General features: G+C 36.1%; 1 protein-coding gene across 4 annotated transcripts in view; it reads right to left on the bottom strand.

The window, feature by feature from the left end:
* Window positions 1-1044: 1044 nt before the first annotated feature.
* The window catches only part of rnf130 (ring finger protein 130), a 62429-nt gene continuing 45352 nt past the window's right edge, over window positions 1045-18121 (bottom strand). For 2 of the 4 annotated variants that reach the window (XM_015349901.2, XM_015349900.2), the window contains exons 7-10: window positions 14673-14769; window positions 13527-13731; window positions 9815-9908; window positions 6903-7065 (exon numbers count right to left, since the gene is read on the bottom strand). In XM_015349901.2, coding sequence (XP_015205387.1) covers window positions 7050-7065; window positions 9815-9908; window positions 13527-13731; window positions 14673-14769 — 412 coding nt within the window. In that variant the 3' untranslated portion in view covers window positions 6903-7049. Of the gene's footprint in view, window positions 5476-6902; window positions 7066-9814; window positions 9909-13526; window positions 13732-14672; window positions 14770-18121 lie in introns of those variants that run through there. The other 2 variants (XM_015349902.2, XM_006631898.3) reach the window with 2 other exon arrangements.

Genomic DNA, 18121 nt, shown 5'->3' on the forward strand with positions numbered 1-18121 from the left:
TTTCCAAAGAACATGGCAAAACATGATATATCATGAAAACAGCATATCACGTTTTTCCACTTTTGGTACTCCATTGTCTGGGCTCTTTGCAGACCTGGGCTCACAATTGTGCATTGCCAGGTGACGAGCGGTTTATGCATCGTAACCCGACTATGGTATCTCACTGTGGAGTTCTTGGTGGACCAATTGTAGTTAAATTGGTCTAAAATCATGCCCCATAGAATAATGGCTGATGATGCCCGAGGTTGAAATTTGCAGTCAATTGATCTGCAGATGTCACCTAGTTTTGCCTGGCACTTCGATTTAATTCACTGGGCATCACAACATCCTGGACATCCTGGAGTGTGAGCTTCTTCCCACTGTTGCCTTTTGGTGACGATACACATTCATACTCCAACAATCACTTTTCTTTCAAAGTCACTGAGGTGTTCTCTTGCATTATTATTGACAACCATGCCAGTTGTTTCCATTTTGTGCCCATGACCAGAACATCATTAACAATTACTTACTGACAACAGAGGCAGAACAAATGGACTGTACTCGTACAAAGTATCACACTGTCTCTAGGTTTCATTACAAATAGGAATGTGTATAAAGTAGTTTTTGTGGTGATAATTAAAAACATCTTGCACTTTTTTTTTACTACTCACTTTTTAAAATGTATTCAACTAGGAACAAGTCACTAGTGTTTTAGGTTTTGGTGTAGAAAAATAAAATAGATACATGTTTGTAAAAAATATAGAGGTTTGTTTGTGAGATTCAGCTTTCATTTATTGACACCATTGCCTATTAATATGTCACTTAAACAATGGATACATAAATACTATTAAAGCTTCTCAGGAAGGATGAGGTGTGGTATTAAATTGTAGTTACATAACAAGAGATCAATTTAATAAAGAGTCTGTAACTTTCTAATATGAGGTGCAGCTGCTCAAAACACACACAAAACTCACACACTGTCCAAAGATACTGATGTGCAGGCACTTGTATCGCACACACATACAAGAAACATACAAGACTTAAAGTAAAATGCAATACAAAGGCAACTTTTTCAAAATGTTTTAATCTGAAGTCTGAATACTGCAAAGAGAGACAGAAGGAGAAAAGACAAAGGGAATTATATTCAAAGGCACACAGTGAAACAGTGACCCAAACCATAGAGCAAGACCAAAAGACTGAAGCAATATTTGCCATTCACATCTATGACACATATAAAATGAAGATAATAACCAGCTTCTTCTTAAACATTAACATCACCTTTCTCACACATCGTTGCTTGTCACGTACCATATGAACATGCGTTAATGAAACAATGGTGAAGGATTCAGAGATCAAATAAGAATACTGCTAAATTTACAGAAGAATCAGCTTTGCATGTCTTGTGGCAATCAACAATGACACAAATGTCCCAAAGAGGAATTTCTGTGTACTTACACTCACAGCATTAAACATTCAATGAATTCCTGCCAATACTCAAATAACCTGAAATCCCATTTTCAACAGTGCAGAAAAACAAAGTTTGTGTGCTACACATTCTGTGCTGCAGATTATCATTAATTACAATAGAGGCTCCATATATCTCTGCAAATTTAACAAATTGTTACTGCTGGTTTCTAATTAGGAGCTTTTAATGACTGAGTAACATTCACTGGCTCCAAAGCAGGCTAATGGCTTGTCAATAGCCAGTATAGTCAGCTCATAGGAGTCCATATGCATAGGGAAGAACTTATTTAGAAGACACCAAAAACACATTGATATCCCCAAGCTGAAAGTATTATAGTAATTGGAATGTACAGCTGTCCTCCACTTTATACCTGGTTACGGTCGTCAGTCTTGCACTTTAGGCAGAGGAATGCTATTTTAGATCTCCAAGTGAAAAGGCAGAAGGGATGTAGTTACATGTTTCAAAAATAAATACCAGAAAATGAGACCTCAATTAACATTTTTGTTTTCTACACTCGGTTCTTCCATTTTATTTTAAAAAATGTATTTGAAAGACATCAACATTTGAGATGCATTTTAACTGAATAATAATCATAATATAAAAACAAAACTCTACACCCATTGTGACATTCAAACCAGGAAATATTATGGACACTGGTTGGGCTGACAGGTGAAGATGATAACTAGCTTTAGTGTTCAATGAGACAAAGAAGACTGGTAAATATGGCTGGTAAACAGAAGCTGGATTCAAATTTAAAAAAGCTTATAAAAACATAAGAGGGTGATTAACAACTGCTACTCCAATTGTAGTAACAGCTACAGCCATCACAAATTCATTTATTTTTCAAAAGTTATTTATATTAATTATTGTATCAATTCTTTACTCTTTACAACCTCTTAGAGTCTCGACATGGGAATTTTCTTTCCAAATACAGTTTAAATAATTGGGAGAATTATCATTAATTCACATATATTTTACAGAAAATCAATTATTTTTGCACATATTTTTTCAAAAATCACTTTTAAAAACAAAGCAAATGCAATTATTTTGTATACATTTATTGCATTTAAAATCTGCAGTAAACGTTTTCAAATAGGACACAAGACAAATAGTAATACAGTATGTACTATTTTAAGCAACATGCTTTGGTTTGCATGTGAACAAGCTTAATAGTATAATCTGTATTGGGGAACATTATAAAGAGACACCTCAATTTAGCTGGTGAATCCCATTGAAATTCCATACATATTTGGACACTTTAAAATTGCCCTGAACCTTGCTGCAATGTTTTGCAGTATACAATGCTAAAACCTTTGAAGAGGACTTAGACTCTTTTGTATGTGAAAGGAAGCATACTTGCAGAAAGAAATAATGAGCAGGGCTCTCCACATCCTAATCTCTTTACAAAGCCCTAGACTGTTCTGGCTTTACATGTACATGAATTAGTATGTACATGTACATATACATGTAGTACATGTACATGATTTAGTAGTAACAGTACTGTAGGCTACTTCTTTTGTACAGTATCTTGGCCACAATATGTAAAAATGAGGAAGATCTTATTTTATCACCACTACTGATTTCACTCTGGAAAATCTTCCAGAAGTGTCTGATTTTTTGTATAATCCATTTTTCCACAGTTTGTCAGGAAAACACATTGGCATACATCCTTTAATATTTAGTAATTTACTGTAGGTGCAGTTCAGAAGTGTTAAAATAATATTTAGAGATGAGTTCACTTTTAAAAACAACTCTTTCTTTCAGTACAATATCTGCAGCTTAGGTTTCTTTTGAAGTAACTCCCCAAGAGGACATCTCTTAGGAATGTAGTTAGTGATTGTTATAACTACATTATATGCTACAGCATTCTAAATACATTTGCTGGTAAAGCAGAACCACAAAGAAGAAAGTGTTAATTATGGGAGATAGAGCACTTCCAGAATAAGTGGCTATGGGATGCATACGTTCATTTCTTTAAAAGGGCAGCCCAGTAAAGGAATAACCCCTTTTCAGTGTTCCATAAGGTCAGCACCACATTCTCAATTCAATGCAAAATCCCCTTTTATTTGTAAAGGACTTCCTGGCTTCACATTAGCAATAGCAAATAGGTATGTATCCTAAACATATAACGTTTATTAGTGCATAAAGCCACACACCAAGAAGGTGACACTTTAAAATCCAAGTTCCACATAACTTTATGAAGGTGTGATAAAATTTGCTGCAAATGACATATCACTTTTTAAACACACATATTAAGAACAAAAATGTAATAGAAAATTAACTGTAATTTTTTCTGGAACAATTGTAGATTTTTTGTAGGCTATGGCACTGAGTTGTTTTGTTAACAGGATTTTTTTTAAAACCTGAAAATCAGGAATTTGTCCGCGCAATTCTGGAAGTCCAGACTGTACATTCTTGCTTCAAAAGCGAACTCCAATAGTTCTTGAACTTAGCCTCAGAGGCAATTCACTGATATAATAAATATATTCAATGCTGAAAAAGCCCAATATGGCATTTTTGTAGATTGTTCTAGTACCACACATAAACGTAACTTGTGTATACATTGACAGATAATTCTACTTGTTCAGATTAACTTGTTCAGATGTACCCTTGATTTATTTTACCTGATTTACCTTCAGTACCTTCTAAGAATAAACTGTGTGACTCTTTAATATCTCAATACAGTAATGAAAAACAGTAAAATGAACTGACATACCATGGCATTATATACTGTTTAGTCTAGTAAATACTGATTGGTTATTTCCTTTAGATTGCTCTGACCTATCTGTGCCATTGTCTTCATCCTGGTCACTGAAATATCAGCCATGTAAGAAAGCATGCTTTTTGGTAGCTGAAAATTATTAGAACTCTGTACTATTAAAATTGCATTTCAAAAGCAATATTAGGGGACTACCAGGGAAATACAATTGATTAATGAGAATTATATACAGCTCGTCTATAAAAACTATACCTTATGCAAAGCACAAGAACAACAAAAAACCTCCTAGACAGTTCTAAGTGAAATAAAACTGCACACACAGGTAGCCCCCTTGAGAGGTTTTGAAGATTCAAGACAAATTAGAGGCCAAGTTATTATGTGGGCTTAAAAAAATCTTTTGGGCAGCTATCTTATTTGACACATGGAAAGGTTAAATACCACGACATACTGATCCACCAAAGAAATTTGTGTGGTGCGAAATGCAAAATACTCTTCAATTAAATATCTTTCAGGTTCAATAAGCCAAGTCTTTGAATCCAGTACCACTTTAACTGCCTCAAGTCAGAAGACAGGCTGTGAGAGATGACTGGAGTTTCTTTGCCAGGCAGCTAAGGGTGGGCAACCACACTGGCAGCAGAGACAGCGTATTCTGATGCAGTATGTCTGGCTCATGACTGGCATACCCACAACAATGTCAGCTGTGTCAAGGCAGTCTCATTTTCTTTCAAAAGATCCTCTTGTTCTGACAAAGGTCTGTTTTGTATTTGAGAAAACAAAATCAGCTAATCATAATCACAGATGCTTGTGGATTATCTAAATATACTTAAACGCATGGTTATGAGGAATTCGGTTTAAAATCCAGGCAATGCAGATGATTCTTTAGTAAATATTGTTCTTTTAAAAAAAAAAGAAAAAAAAAGAAAAACAGCAAGGTACTTCCCACACTCCTATAATGACATCAGTTCACTATCAAAGATTCTCTTTCATCAGAAAAAAGAATTAGCTGGGAAGAATAATTCTAACAATGATAAATGAAAACCTGAATTATTCCTTTCTTCTTTCGCGACAGGTATAGTACATTCTGTAATGACAGTATGTTGTTTTCACAAGGTATAGGGAAGAACCCCACATTCCGGGTTTTTTGTGCTCTGAGGTTTTGAAGCCTATCCCGGATTGGGGGAACCTGAAGAATGGAAGAGACCTCAGGATTTATTTTCATCGTACAGGTCCAAAGAAGTCTGGATATCCGGAAGCTCAATTTCACACACCACATTCCGAGGAGACAATGAGTTTCGGTTGAAGAAATGACCACCTGAAGCGAGAGAAAAAAAAGAGAAATACTCACATATACATATATCAAAGGAATGAATGAATTAGCACTTGCTGTTTTACAACAGAGAACAGAAGAGAAAAAACCGAAGAGAAGTTGCATACAACTGTTTCATGCTAATTAAAAAATAAATACACATTTCATACATTGAGGAAAGGATTCTCTGTTATACCAGTTGAAGAACAGTAGGTTAATTCTGAATTATAAATTTTGTGGCATTATTGTGTGAAGATAACACTAAAATATACAGAACCTTCCTCATAATTCACAAGCAACGTTCGTGTTAAGTGAAACCTTAGTCATGGATGTGGTTCTTGCAGCTTAACTAATTGGTCACAGAGAAACGTTTTAAGAAGGAAATAACTAAAGTTCTCTTAAGTTGAGAGGAGGCATGTAAACAGTGCAGTCATGTGGTATTTTCAGAAGCCAGGATTTACAGCAATGCCCTGCACATGACGAGCTTGAGATTCAGTGTTTACTGTAGATAATTCATTTTTCCATTATTTTATTCTGTAACCTACTACTCATATTCTGTCATATTATTTTAACATATGGACAAAGGGCAGGAACTGAAATATAGTGTAACTACAATGAGGAAACTGTGTAGTATAGCACTACTGTACTGAATTATAGTTTTCTAGCATGCGCAGAAGCGCGCCATCTACTGGTACACAAACAGCACTAGCAGTCATCTCGAGTTTGCCAGATGACAAGACACATACTGTACATACCGCATCTTGTTTGAAAGAGTTTATTGCACACTTCAAGAAATCACCCACTTTCTTGAACTCCTTACTTTATGCTAATAAAAACTTATCTCCGTAGTGGTTAAAGGATGTCTCTCAAGATGACAGGAAAACATAATTCCTTTAATACTGCAGCTGTTTCAAAGACAGCTCCACTGGCCTTCACTCCCCAGAGGTCTGCAACTAGAGAGATTACTGACCAAAAGAAACCTTCAAACCTAAACATTTTATAATGCGAGATGAGATTGCAACAGAATGCAAGCTTATATATATAAGTCAAATTACCTTTCTCAGGGTATACAAGAAGATGAGGCACATATTCTGTAATTTTCCAGCTTCTCTGACTAATGTTGTGACACCCAAGAACACATGCCCTGTCACCTGCTTCTTACAGTTCTCCTTTATTCTTTTTCACACAAGTCATTCATTAGTGCCAAACACTCCCTTTCCTTCCAGAAACCCTTCAATTTCATACACAACTTCAATCAGATATCTGTGTAATAATTCATATTTTTCTGTTTTAATGTAGAGAATGGACACTGTAATATAACAATAAAGCAGGCTCCAAATGAGATGTGTAATTTGAAAAATACACAAACTGGCACTAAGAAAAACCTTTTGTCCAAAGAGAGTGGAGACTTATAATAAAACAAGGAATCCCGGTCAAGGTTTTAAAAATATTTATTATTTAAAAGCATTATTTTTCACTAAAAAACTACCCTCTTTACAAAAGCATTATAAAAACATATGGTTGAACTAGAACTAAACAGTGGAGCTTGATTGCAGAAACTTCATCCAAAAGATGATTCTTCAATACCACTCGACACTGTAAAAGATAAGAGAGAACCAAGTCTTACAAAAAGAACAGACTTGTACTGATTTACATTAGATTATCTCAGTTCTTTCAGGTGTTTACAGAAAGGAGACATAATGGAAGCATGAATACGAGAACTATGCAAATGATATACTGCATTTAACACGTATCCATCCCTAGCAAAACAAAGATTTTTAATTTTCTCCTGAATGTGTGTCATCTCACCAATTAGAGGAAGGAATGCTATTGCAGAACTTTCAGAGCTCTTGTAGAGGTTCTGTATCAATCCCCCAATAACATCTGACCAAGTTGCACTTTAGTGTTTTTGCACAGTCACAGCAGAATAAGGCACATCTATGTAAGACAGATGTCTTTCTGCGAATTCCAGCATTTTGGAGGTCTGCATAGAAAAGTGCTGACTAGAACCGGACATCCTTCAAAACAACATATATATACAGCATATATAAAATGGTTCCATGAATATAAGTAAAATAGTCCTTAGCGTAAGAAGATATTTAATCAAGGTAGTCTGATGTGGTGGAAATGGAAATAAACTAAACAGTATTGATGAAATAGATGTTTGGATTCTCCACTTCTATCCCAAGAGCATTTTACTCCTGTCTACAGCTCAGATAAAGAATCCCTGCTGGACAATACAGCTGGGTGATTCCTTTGACTCAAGAGAAGTCACTGACCAGCCTTGCTTCCTTTTAAACAAGACATGTCCTGTCAGTTATCACACACAGCTGAATGAGGGGGTAGGAGGAATGCAAACCCTGTATGTCAAAGTGGTTATACTTCCTATTTCAAGGACACAGAGATCCCCCAGATTATCTGTCTTCATGCTATTAAGAAATGCCACTGTGCTTTGTCCACAGATTTGACTATGAAAAGGAAAAATTAAGTGCAATATCAAATGTCTTTAAATTAAGCCTGAATATTAGTGTTCGGACATCCTTTATGCTTTGAAGTATGTACATCAGTACATAATTTAAACACATTTTATATATCATTTGTAGTCTTTAATGCTGAAAGAATTTAAAGTTCTAATATTTAATGATGTAGATATTTAACCATTATTGTGTTTTACAGTTTGTTATTTAAAATGAGTTTTTAACATTTTCTCCTTTAACAATTTCCTAAAGATACTGTGACTCTTAAGTCTTTATTACATATCTATTATTAGAGTACATTATGCAAGTGATATATTGCTCTGTAACTTGAAAAGAAGCTCTTGGTTGGCATCCTAATTAAGCAGCCACTCTTGGCTGAGATCCACAGAGGCTCTTTGTGAACTGTCAATGCACAGAACCTTATCAAAGTCAGGCTGAGATTGATTGAGCTTAATTTGTCCAACAAGGTTAATTACGTCCTCTGTACCAGATAATGTCCTTCCATGTCACTGCATCACCAAGTACTCTTTTCTTTACTCAGAGCAATTTATGTAATTTTTTATGAAATCTAAATTCTACCTTGTTTTATAAGCCATGAAGAATGACGGATTGTGGTTTCATCTCCACAAACAGTGTGCCATTCAAACCAATCATTCCAGTTAATGGACTTTATTAAAAAACAAACAAATATATCCAAGGCTGCAACTGAGAACAATTGCAGGCTGCACACTCTCTTGCAGGGAGGTTTAGGGATGATTATAATTAATTTGCAAGTCACATCAGTCTATTCCCAACCAAGCAAAAATTATATAAAAATAAATCACAATATGTATAAACATAATTTAACGTGGTACAACAAAAGAAGAGGAAAATACAGACAACAGAAATTAGTCCTACCATCATGAGGTGCTTATAAGCTATTAAGTTCCAGAAAACAAGGTTTCTTTACTGTAAGTACTTTAATGAAATTTTGTGCGGCAATATCCTTCCCTAACAAGTATGAAGAATAATTTTCTTCTACTTGTTAGTTTCCAGTCACTATATAACCCTAGTACCGTACATCCAAGGACTTAAACCAAAGATATACAATACATGAGTTTACTTATACTTGGCCACTGAAGTGTCATTCATACTTCAACCATCTATCCACCCAATTTCTAATTGCTTCTTCCAATTCAGGGTTGTGGGGAACCTGGCGCCTATCCCAGCAAGCAATGGGTAAAGGGCAGGATACACCCTAAATGGGATGCCAGTCCATTGCAGGGAACACACAAAGACAAACACAGACATGCACACACTCACACCTATGGCCAATCTTCCCAGAAGCCAATTAAAGTACCAATATGTTTTTGGACTGTGGAAAGAAACCAGAGAACCTGGAGGAAAACCACACAAACATGGGGAGAACACACAAAATGGGGAGACAGCAACCCAGGTCTGGAACTGAACCCAGGGCCCAAGCACTGCGAGGCAGGAATGCTAACCACTGTGTACAATGCAGCCCAAACTATCACTCTTACTCCCAATTTGAAATAGAGGATTAGAGATCATGCTTTCAGGCATGGTGTAATGGTGTAAGAAGATTGTTAACAAAGTGGCTTAGTTTCATACCAAGATGAAAATGAAACTGAAAAATGTATTATATATTATTTATTAAATTTATTAAATCTAGTTTAATAAGGATGCCCAGTTCCACCTTAACTCATGGAGTTTCTGGTTTGGTTTCTGAGGAAGCAGCTTCACTATTAGATACACTTCACTCAGTAACCAATTAACACACAAAAAACAAAGTTACAACAAAAGCCATTGTCTTGCACTTTCATGGTTAGAAGAGTGAGAAAAGGGAGTGAGAGATGAAGGGTACTTACTCAGATGAAGACAAGCTAACGGTGGCCTTGACGATCATGTAGCAGAGGGTGAGAGCGCTGAGAAGGCCGAAGCTGGCGATAATAAACCATTCTTCTGTCAACAAAGGAAAGGGGAAATCACTGTGGAGGGGCAACTCTAGGTGAGGCCCTGGAAGTCCTGCGGCACAGTGAGCGAGTGTGGCATTCAAGCTCATTTCAAAACACATTGAGCAGAAGAGAGCTGGAGAAACGGACAAAAATGGAAGCACGTGGGGAAAAAAACGGAGAGACGCTGACAGAGCGCTGGTGAGTCTGGACAGTGGAACTGCCAGCCTTTTTCTCCACTGCCTGTTGGAAGAAGTGCATAAAAAAAACATTTTTCTGTCTTGTTTTTTTGACACACTCCATTTCTAATGCAAAAGCTACTGTTTTAGAACATAATTCTGTAAATGAGTAAAACACAGCTTGTCTTTGCTTAGACTGTTTAGAAAAATAATTCAGTTAGAACGCTTGCTTTTCCTTTAATTTTGCCTTAATTACAGTGAAAGGACAGCAGAGTGGAAAAGCCTGATGGGCAAATTCCAGGAAGCAGATGGATTGCCTTAAGCCTTTTAGGGAAAAAAACTGCTGTATTATGACAGAAGGAATCTCTGACGTCTTACCAGCGTTTTGCAATTAAGATCAATAGGCTTTCAGTCTAAAACAGTACTCTTGGAAATCTGTGATCAGGTTTGAAGTACAAAAACAGATTACATAGATTTTACAGTTCATGGTATCAGAAAAAGTGTAGATGACCTTAGATGTAAGTCTGTCTCATGCTACACTTTGAAGCTTGTTTCATATTCTTTCTCATCAAGTTAATCGCATGGCGTACTTATGTTTGAACAAGAGGCAACCAGTATCACATCCTCTGTTAATAAAGGCATTGAAAAAGAGAGATGACATCTTCTCATAACCTTATAGTATGATGATTTGTAATTTTTTTAACGTTTCATCCCCTCCTATTTGAAACTGTCAGAATGTACTGGGTTTGATCTCTGATGGAATCTGACAACTCTGTGTCCATGTCTTCTGACACCTCAATCCTCCCTCTGCAAAAATATCCTTGTGTTTTCCCCACCAAGAAAAATTTTCATATCATGTGAAATTTAAAAAAAAACAAGCAAATTATAATTTTGTTTGTGACAACCTGATCTTAAATCGGGTATGATGCAGGAAATATTCCTTGGGATCATCAGGACCTCCTTCTATTTCCTCTCAGTTGACAGAATAAATGTGTTTATTTGCTTCCTTGATGAGAGAAATGGTTCTTTTTTAGACATTAAGTGTTGGAGACCTTCACTGATTATCTGTTGGCTTGTTATTATTACCATTTGTACAGGTTGTGTACAGAAGTTAGTGAAAATGCTCGTGAGCTAATCTCTGAGAGCAGACATCAAATTCTCGTTAATTCCGAGACGGAAAAGATGTTCTCAAAGACCAAATTTCATTATGCCTATTGAAGTAATCAGATTGCCTTGCAGTGGGTTTTATTTTGTCAACACTGGCAGCATCCTCCAGATGAAAGAAGGTTAAAAATGACTGAGGGAGATATTCCGGACATTGTTTGCTACACATTGTGCCGTTTTTCCTTGAGATGGAGTTTATGGGGCAAGGTTATGCCACAGTGTATCCGATGGTGAAAGTAGACATGCCAGTTTTGGTAATTCTCCATAATTTCCAGTATGTAATGTACATATCCATATCACATAAAGTTACTTACGTGTCCTGTAAACTGTTCTTATTATAGAGGACTGAATTAGAATATTTCTTCTTGCAATTAACTTTGAAACATACTAATCTGGTATACTAACACTGTAATGTGAAGCTAAACAAAATACATTTACTGTAGTTTTATTAGTGCACAACAACAGTGCAAAACTCTACATCCATGTCTATGGTGTGTGGAATTTTATCAATAAATTGTGACATTAAATTAAAAAAAAACAATTTGGGCATGTGCAAAATTCAAGTTCACAACAAATCTACCACATTAATAGCACTTCTGTTGTTGCCAAGAAAACCAATATGTCCCATAAGTCTGTGGACACTTTTTTATCTATTATATTTTTAAGGTTATCTCAACTTTCTATTTCACAAAATGTAAAAAAAAATAATCATTGCTTCTTTAACAAAAGGCCCCAAACTACTGTATTGGCTACTTGTAATAACTAGAAATGTCTTCTGCACAGATTCAACTATGGAGATATGGATCTTTAATAAGCCAGATGCAATGCGAAGGATGTTTCTATCTTCTGAATTATCTGCAAACTCCCACCACCAGAAGATCACTAATTTTAACAGACAGTTCTTCTAAGTGAAAACTCTCTCAAAGAGACTCAATATTCTGAAAAAGCAGTTTAAAAAGCTTATTTTCTTACATTGCTCAAACTCTTCACAAACACAACTCTGTATTGCATGGCTTAAGCCTTTTTGGATTTCTGGTTTTAGGAAACATAGTAGTCTAATGTTTGATTGCAGATTATGTGCCCTAGATTTAAATCTAGTGTAAAAGATACAGAAAGATCTGTAGAACATGGCTATCTATATGATTTCAGAGTTACCAGTAAATGCCAAAAATATGGCTCATAAAATATTAGGCTATAGGGGATAGAAAAGAACAAAAGGAAAGCAAATGCAAGCAAAAGCACTGCAAGGTTAGTAAGCAGACATACCCACGAGACACCAGATTTGACTCTGTGATAAGTAAAAGGCTTAGCGTGGTCAGGTTATTATAGCAGGCAAAGGCAAATAATTTATTTAAAAATTGAAAGGTTTGAAATTTTGACTGCTGGGTGAATTGTATTCCTTCTATACTAATATCACTTGTGATTTGCAGCTCTGACTGTGAAAGTCATGGATATCACACATTGTACTGTATGTGAAAACCAACTCCGACCCACCACTTACATTTCTTAACTGTTTCTTCAAGCAAAGAAACTTGTATTTGCCCTTTTATTACAGAGAAAGCCTAATGTGAGCAGACCACAAACAAGACACCGGTCAGTTAATCCTGAATAGTACTTGGACTTCCTCTTTTCAGCTAATAGCTGTATAGCTAATAGTTGATAACTGTTAGGCTGACATGCTTAGAAAGTCCCCATAAATCACTAGTGCAACCCATAGTTTGCATACAGATCCTGCCACGTGTGCTTTTGCAAGTACTGGATAAGGAGACAATGCAGGTCTAAGAACAAAGGTAGCCATTTTTTCTTTCAGCACTGTTCACAGAATGTTCTTGAACCCACACTCTGCAATAATGCTTGTATGACCTGTTGAAGCCACTCCGGGCTGTGCTGTGGTGAAATCGCTGACATTAAATATTTAAAAGGTTCCGCTTATGAAGGCCTGAGAACATGAGAGAAATGACAGCAGGGCATTCGACCCATCTAGCTTGTTTGACAGCTGCAAGGAGATTTTTTATGGTGAGGGAAAAAAATCTATAAAATCTGGCACTGAAGACCTACAAATAAGTGTGTTATCTGAAAGTAAACAATGTAATCTGATTAATAGTAGAAGAAGGTTCACAGTGAATATAGCAATTCTAACAGTAAGCTTTAGTGGATGACAGTACTGGGCAAAAGTTCAATTCTTAATAGCTTTATTGTGCAGAAGCTTTTAAGAGTGCAGCTTTTCCAGCTTCACACATTCCAGGTGCAATCATGTATGGCAACTGCATGAGAAAACCTCTTACTAGTAACAGCAATGTTGATCTCTCCCGTGCGTGGCGTAAGTTCCCCCTCTGATGGGATTTGGGAGGTCCCAGAATGCCTCAGTGGTTCCAAGCTAATTGAGTTCTCATTGGATAGATCCCCTAAGGCTGATCTCTGATTGGCAGCCTGACCTCGACCTATTCTGTCCATATCAAAGGCCACATTGTCCACACAGGGCAGGTTTGGCTAAAAAACAAACAGGCAAACAAAACACGGTTAAGATGAGCAAAAAATGTTAATGTTTGATCCTAGTGCCCTTTGGTCTGAAAATCACTGAAAGCTACATATCAGAAAAGCTTGGCGTGACAGAAAATTACACAGTGTTAAAAAGTACAATAAACATGACAGAGTACTAAAACTCATACCTGACTATAATTACAAAATATCTTACCAGAACATTTCAACCAGCAAGAAAAAAAATAGCAAATACAATCAATATTTCTGCCAGAAGGTGGCAGTAGCTTCTAGGTTTTCCTTTGTCACAAAGGCGAGTTGCATAACATCAAAGCTGGTATCAAGGGCTGTTTCATAGGACATCCTGGAACATTCTTAAAGTCTAAGCAACAATATTTATTTACATTTTTATAGATTCATTTTTGCTGAGATATGAAAGAATTTGCAGACTGGATTTTACATTTCCCTGTCACCTCAGTCACATATCCTCCTTTATTTGCACTTGGAAACACAAGTGGCCTGTTGCTTGATTGCAGTTGACTTATAACATTTTCTAAATCTGTTTTGTTGTATAATGGGAATAAAATGTGTTTATCAAACAGGAATGAATATATGTTATTAATCCTTACTAAAAGAACTAGGGTTTTTGGCCTAACTACATACAATGCTGTTGTCTATATGTGAGCCACAATTTTAAATAAGGATTTTAAGGACAAAAGAGCTTGTGGAGAAAAGCTACTTAAAACCAAGGATAGTTACTGCTTCAGGGGAAGTGATTACAAATCATGTGGTCTGTTATATTACAGGCTAGTAGAAGATTTTTACAGACATCTACGTTTAAAGTTTAAAGTAGAACTCAAACAGTGAATGGCATTAGATTTATTTTATGGCAACAGAACACTCTGGAAACATTAGGCCTATGTTCTACACAACACTTCACGTACACTGCTTACCATTATTCCTAGAGCTTTCAGAATATTAAGTTTGCACATAGGGCAGGTACAGTGCTCATTCAGCCAGGGGTCCACACATATTTTATGGAAGACATGCCTGAAAAAAAGAACAAAAGACAGTGAGCACGAACCAATCAAGGCCCGTCTCATAATAGCAGATTTTGTTTCTTATTCCACTGTGTCAAACCACAATCATCCACACAGTGGATTATCTACATAGTTCATTTGCACATTCTGATCCACAGAGTACTACTATTGTTTTATTTCAGACGGACAATCAGGAACAATATCTAGTTGAATTTTCTGTTGTAATGCAACTTAACAGGTAGTTAAATCCAGACATTTTAGTTTTTAAATTTAAAAAAGCTTTCATAAAAAGTAAACCAATATGGAAATACATCATGCAGTGCATTGGAGAGGGATAACATAAAAATAACTGCAAACAACTTCTAGGGCAACGGTTTTCTTATAGTCATCAAAGACATGTTATGCGTCTGCATACAGCGAGGACTGTTTTTTTTCTTTCCTTGTTTTCATGTTTGTCAACTGATTGTTTTTGCAGGATTTTGTTTCACAGTAAGATTCTAGAAAAAAATAATGGTTTTACCCTGATCTGCTTTCATGTCAAATAACAATAACATGCAAATTAATTAATGTTAATTGTATATTGATAATCTACATTTGGAAGATACATGCACTTGGATGACTGATGTGACAGTACGCTAAGCCATAGTTTATTTACGGTGTTTAAGCCCCTGTACTAAACCTAAGAGCAAAGCAACCATTTTCAAGCATCTTCAGTAATGTTTAGTAATTTGTCTGAATCACATATATCCATATGTTCTTTTTTATAAACCACTTACAATGCAAAACAGGGTCACAGTATGGTAGCACATGTTTCTGAGCCCAGGAACTATTACCCACTGACCTACTCCAGTTAGCTCACTGTAATGGGACTGACAGTAGTCAGTGTCAGCCCCAGATGCGTCTCTGGTACTCAGTGGTCCATAACTAGCTTACTCCTCTTACACTGACACGCATAGTGAATATGTGATGCACTGTTACATACGCAGTTCATGTTTAAATAATTCAGCACGGGCTGCTTGGAAAAATATAATCTTTGATTTCCTGTGCTGGGCAAGCTTAGAAAACTCAAACTGACTTCTACCTCACAAGAGCATTAGTAGGTAACCTAATCTTATCTTGCAGGAACCCAGAGAGACACAGGGTTTCTGAGATATATAAGCTTGACTGTGCCTGTAAAACAAATTATCCTTTAAACGTCACCTCTAGGCAGGCAGTCGTTACAGAGGGGTAACAAAAGAAGCAAGGGAAAAAGATGCAGTTGCACACACAAATCTACACATTCCCTTGGCCCACAATGTAGGCATGACATGGGATAAATGCCAAAAACACCCCAAAAACCAGTCTACCTACTGGAGAAGTGCTGCCTCATTAGCATTGCAATAGGTACTACAGTAGTCACATGGTCAGCCTGTGACTGAATGCTTTTTAACCAGATTATCTTTAAATTGCTAAAAAGATTTTCCTTTACTAGAAAATATAAGTGTAAAGTACTAATACACTGACAGCAGCAAACCTAAGAGCAAAGCAACCTTTACACCAGTTGAAATTTAACTGATCAGTATAAGAAGCATCTTCAGTCATGTTTAGTAATTTGTGTGAATCACATATATCCATATGTTATTTTTTATTAACCTTTTACAGTGCAAAACAGGGTCACAGTATGGACTTTTACATTTTCTTTGCTGTAAAAAAAATACCTCCTGGTTTTGTGACTTAGCAAACTGTGACTTATTGGAATATCCACCTGTAATACAGTATGTGTGCTTTTGGGATGCTCCCACAGTTATGCTGTAATGAAGATAAGGTCAGGGACATACTGTAGATCTCTAAAATGGATATAGATCAGTCTTCCCATGCTTCTACTTACATCATGAACACCAAAATTAAAAACAAAATTATTTTCTGCTTTGAGAAAACTAACAGGCCCACCTGGGATCAAAATACGTAGCATATCACCTAACATTTATGAAGTGAAAGGTATCAGAAAGTTACCCCAAAAAAGTTTATTTTGTATTCTTGTTTTTGGACATTTAAAAACAGGAATATTTATGTTCCACAACTTGCACATTTCACAAATATAACATCTCTCCCAAAATAGTAGGGAACCGCGTGCAGTGATTTTGCAATATATTAAAGACACAAGCAAGAAGCTGAAGGTCTCAAGCAAACACTGACCTTGCACCCCCTCAGACCTATTATTTCCCCACCATGAGAACACACATTCTCAAATGAAGCTGATTTGCTTTCACAGAACACAGGTAACAGCCTGTCAGATGTATTTTAAATCTCTTCAGAATCATTCCAATTCTGAAACCGGGCCAAGGTTATGCATCAGCTGTACCTTAATATACCAGAACAGCCAACATGCTAGTAATACATCATTGTCCTTAGGGAATGGACACCACCAGATCAGAAATGGGCCCCATCCATTAGCAGGCTCCTTCACAAGCACAACTGCAGACTGGCACCATGCAGCTAGCTGAACGTGTACATTTTAAAAACGTATGAGATTAATGTGAACTCCTGCATGCCACAGATATATCACCTAAAGGCTTGGTAAACAAATGGGACTGTGGAGAGAAATGCTATATAGAGTACCTTAATTCACAAGTAACAAACATTTCTGAAAGAAAATATTTTGCAGAGTCCCTACATTTTTAAATTAAAAAAAGTAAACCAAAAGAATAATAATTTTTTTTTAAAAGCAAGAATTGAATTTAATGAATGTGACAATGCCCTGACAATATTTTCCTGACACCAGACTAATAAAATAAATGGACCACATTACTACCAGAAAACAAGCTTGGCTTAATTCTTATTTATGTTATCTGATACCACATGGATGGTAGTGATATCCCTACATCTACAAAATGTCAATAGGCATAAAGCAGCCCAATGCAATTAGACTGTGATTACCCTGATTCTTCAACTAAAGCATTAGACCTGTGCAAAACAGATTATAATACCATTAGGACAGCACTGACCTGTGTCTCAATATCCATTGCACATTTAACCAGCTTATCACCTGACACATTTGAAACTGTTCACTTTAAAATCCAAGCTAACAAGAATTTTGTAAAATCCAAAATCTTATGAATACATCTTGTAGCAAAACTAAAAATAGACTGTAATATGGAAAATAAAAGGTTGGGTTATTAACAGCAGTAAGACAGATGACAAATGATAAAGACTGTATAACAGCTGTTTTCTAAGCATATATGACATTTTGTTATTACCTGCAACAAATGCATTTTTAAATGTATTTTTTAAAATAAAAATCATTATTACTGGATTATTTCCATTTCCGTAGTACTGTATATAGTTCAACTACTGCATTTTTAAAATGATCGCTTCTGTAACTT

The sequence above is a fragment of the Lepisosteus oculatus genome, chromosome 11 (assembly GCF_040954835.1).
Source record: "Lepisosteus oculatus isolate fLepOcu1 chromosome 11, fLepOcu1.hap2, whole genome shotgun sequence".
Lineage (NCBI taxonomy): Eukaryota > Metazoa > Chordata > Actinopteri > Semionotiformes > Lepisosteidae > Lepisosteus > Lepisosteus oculatus.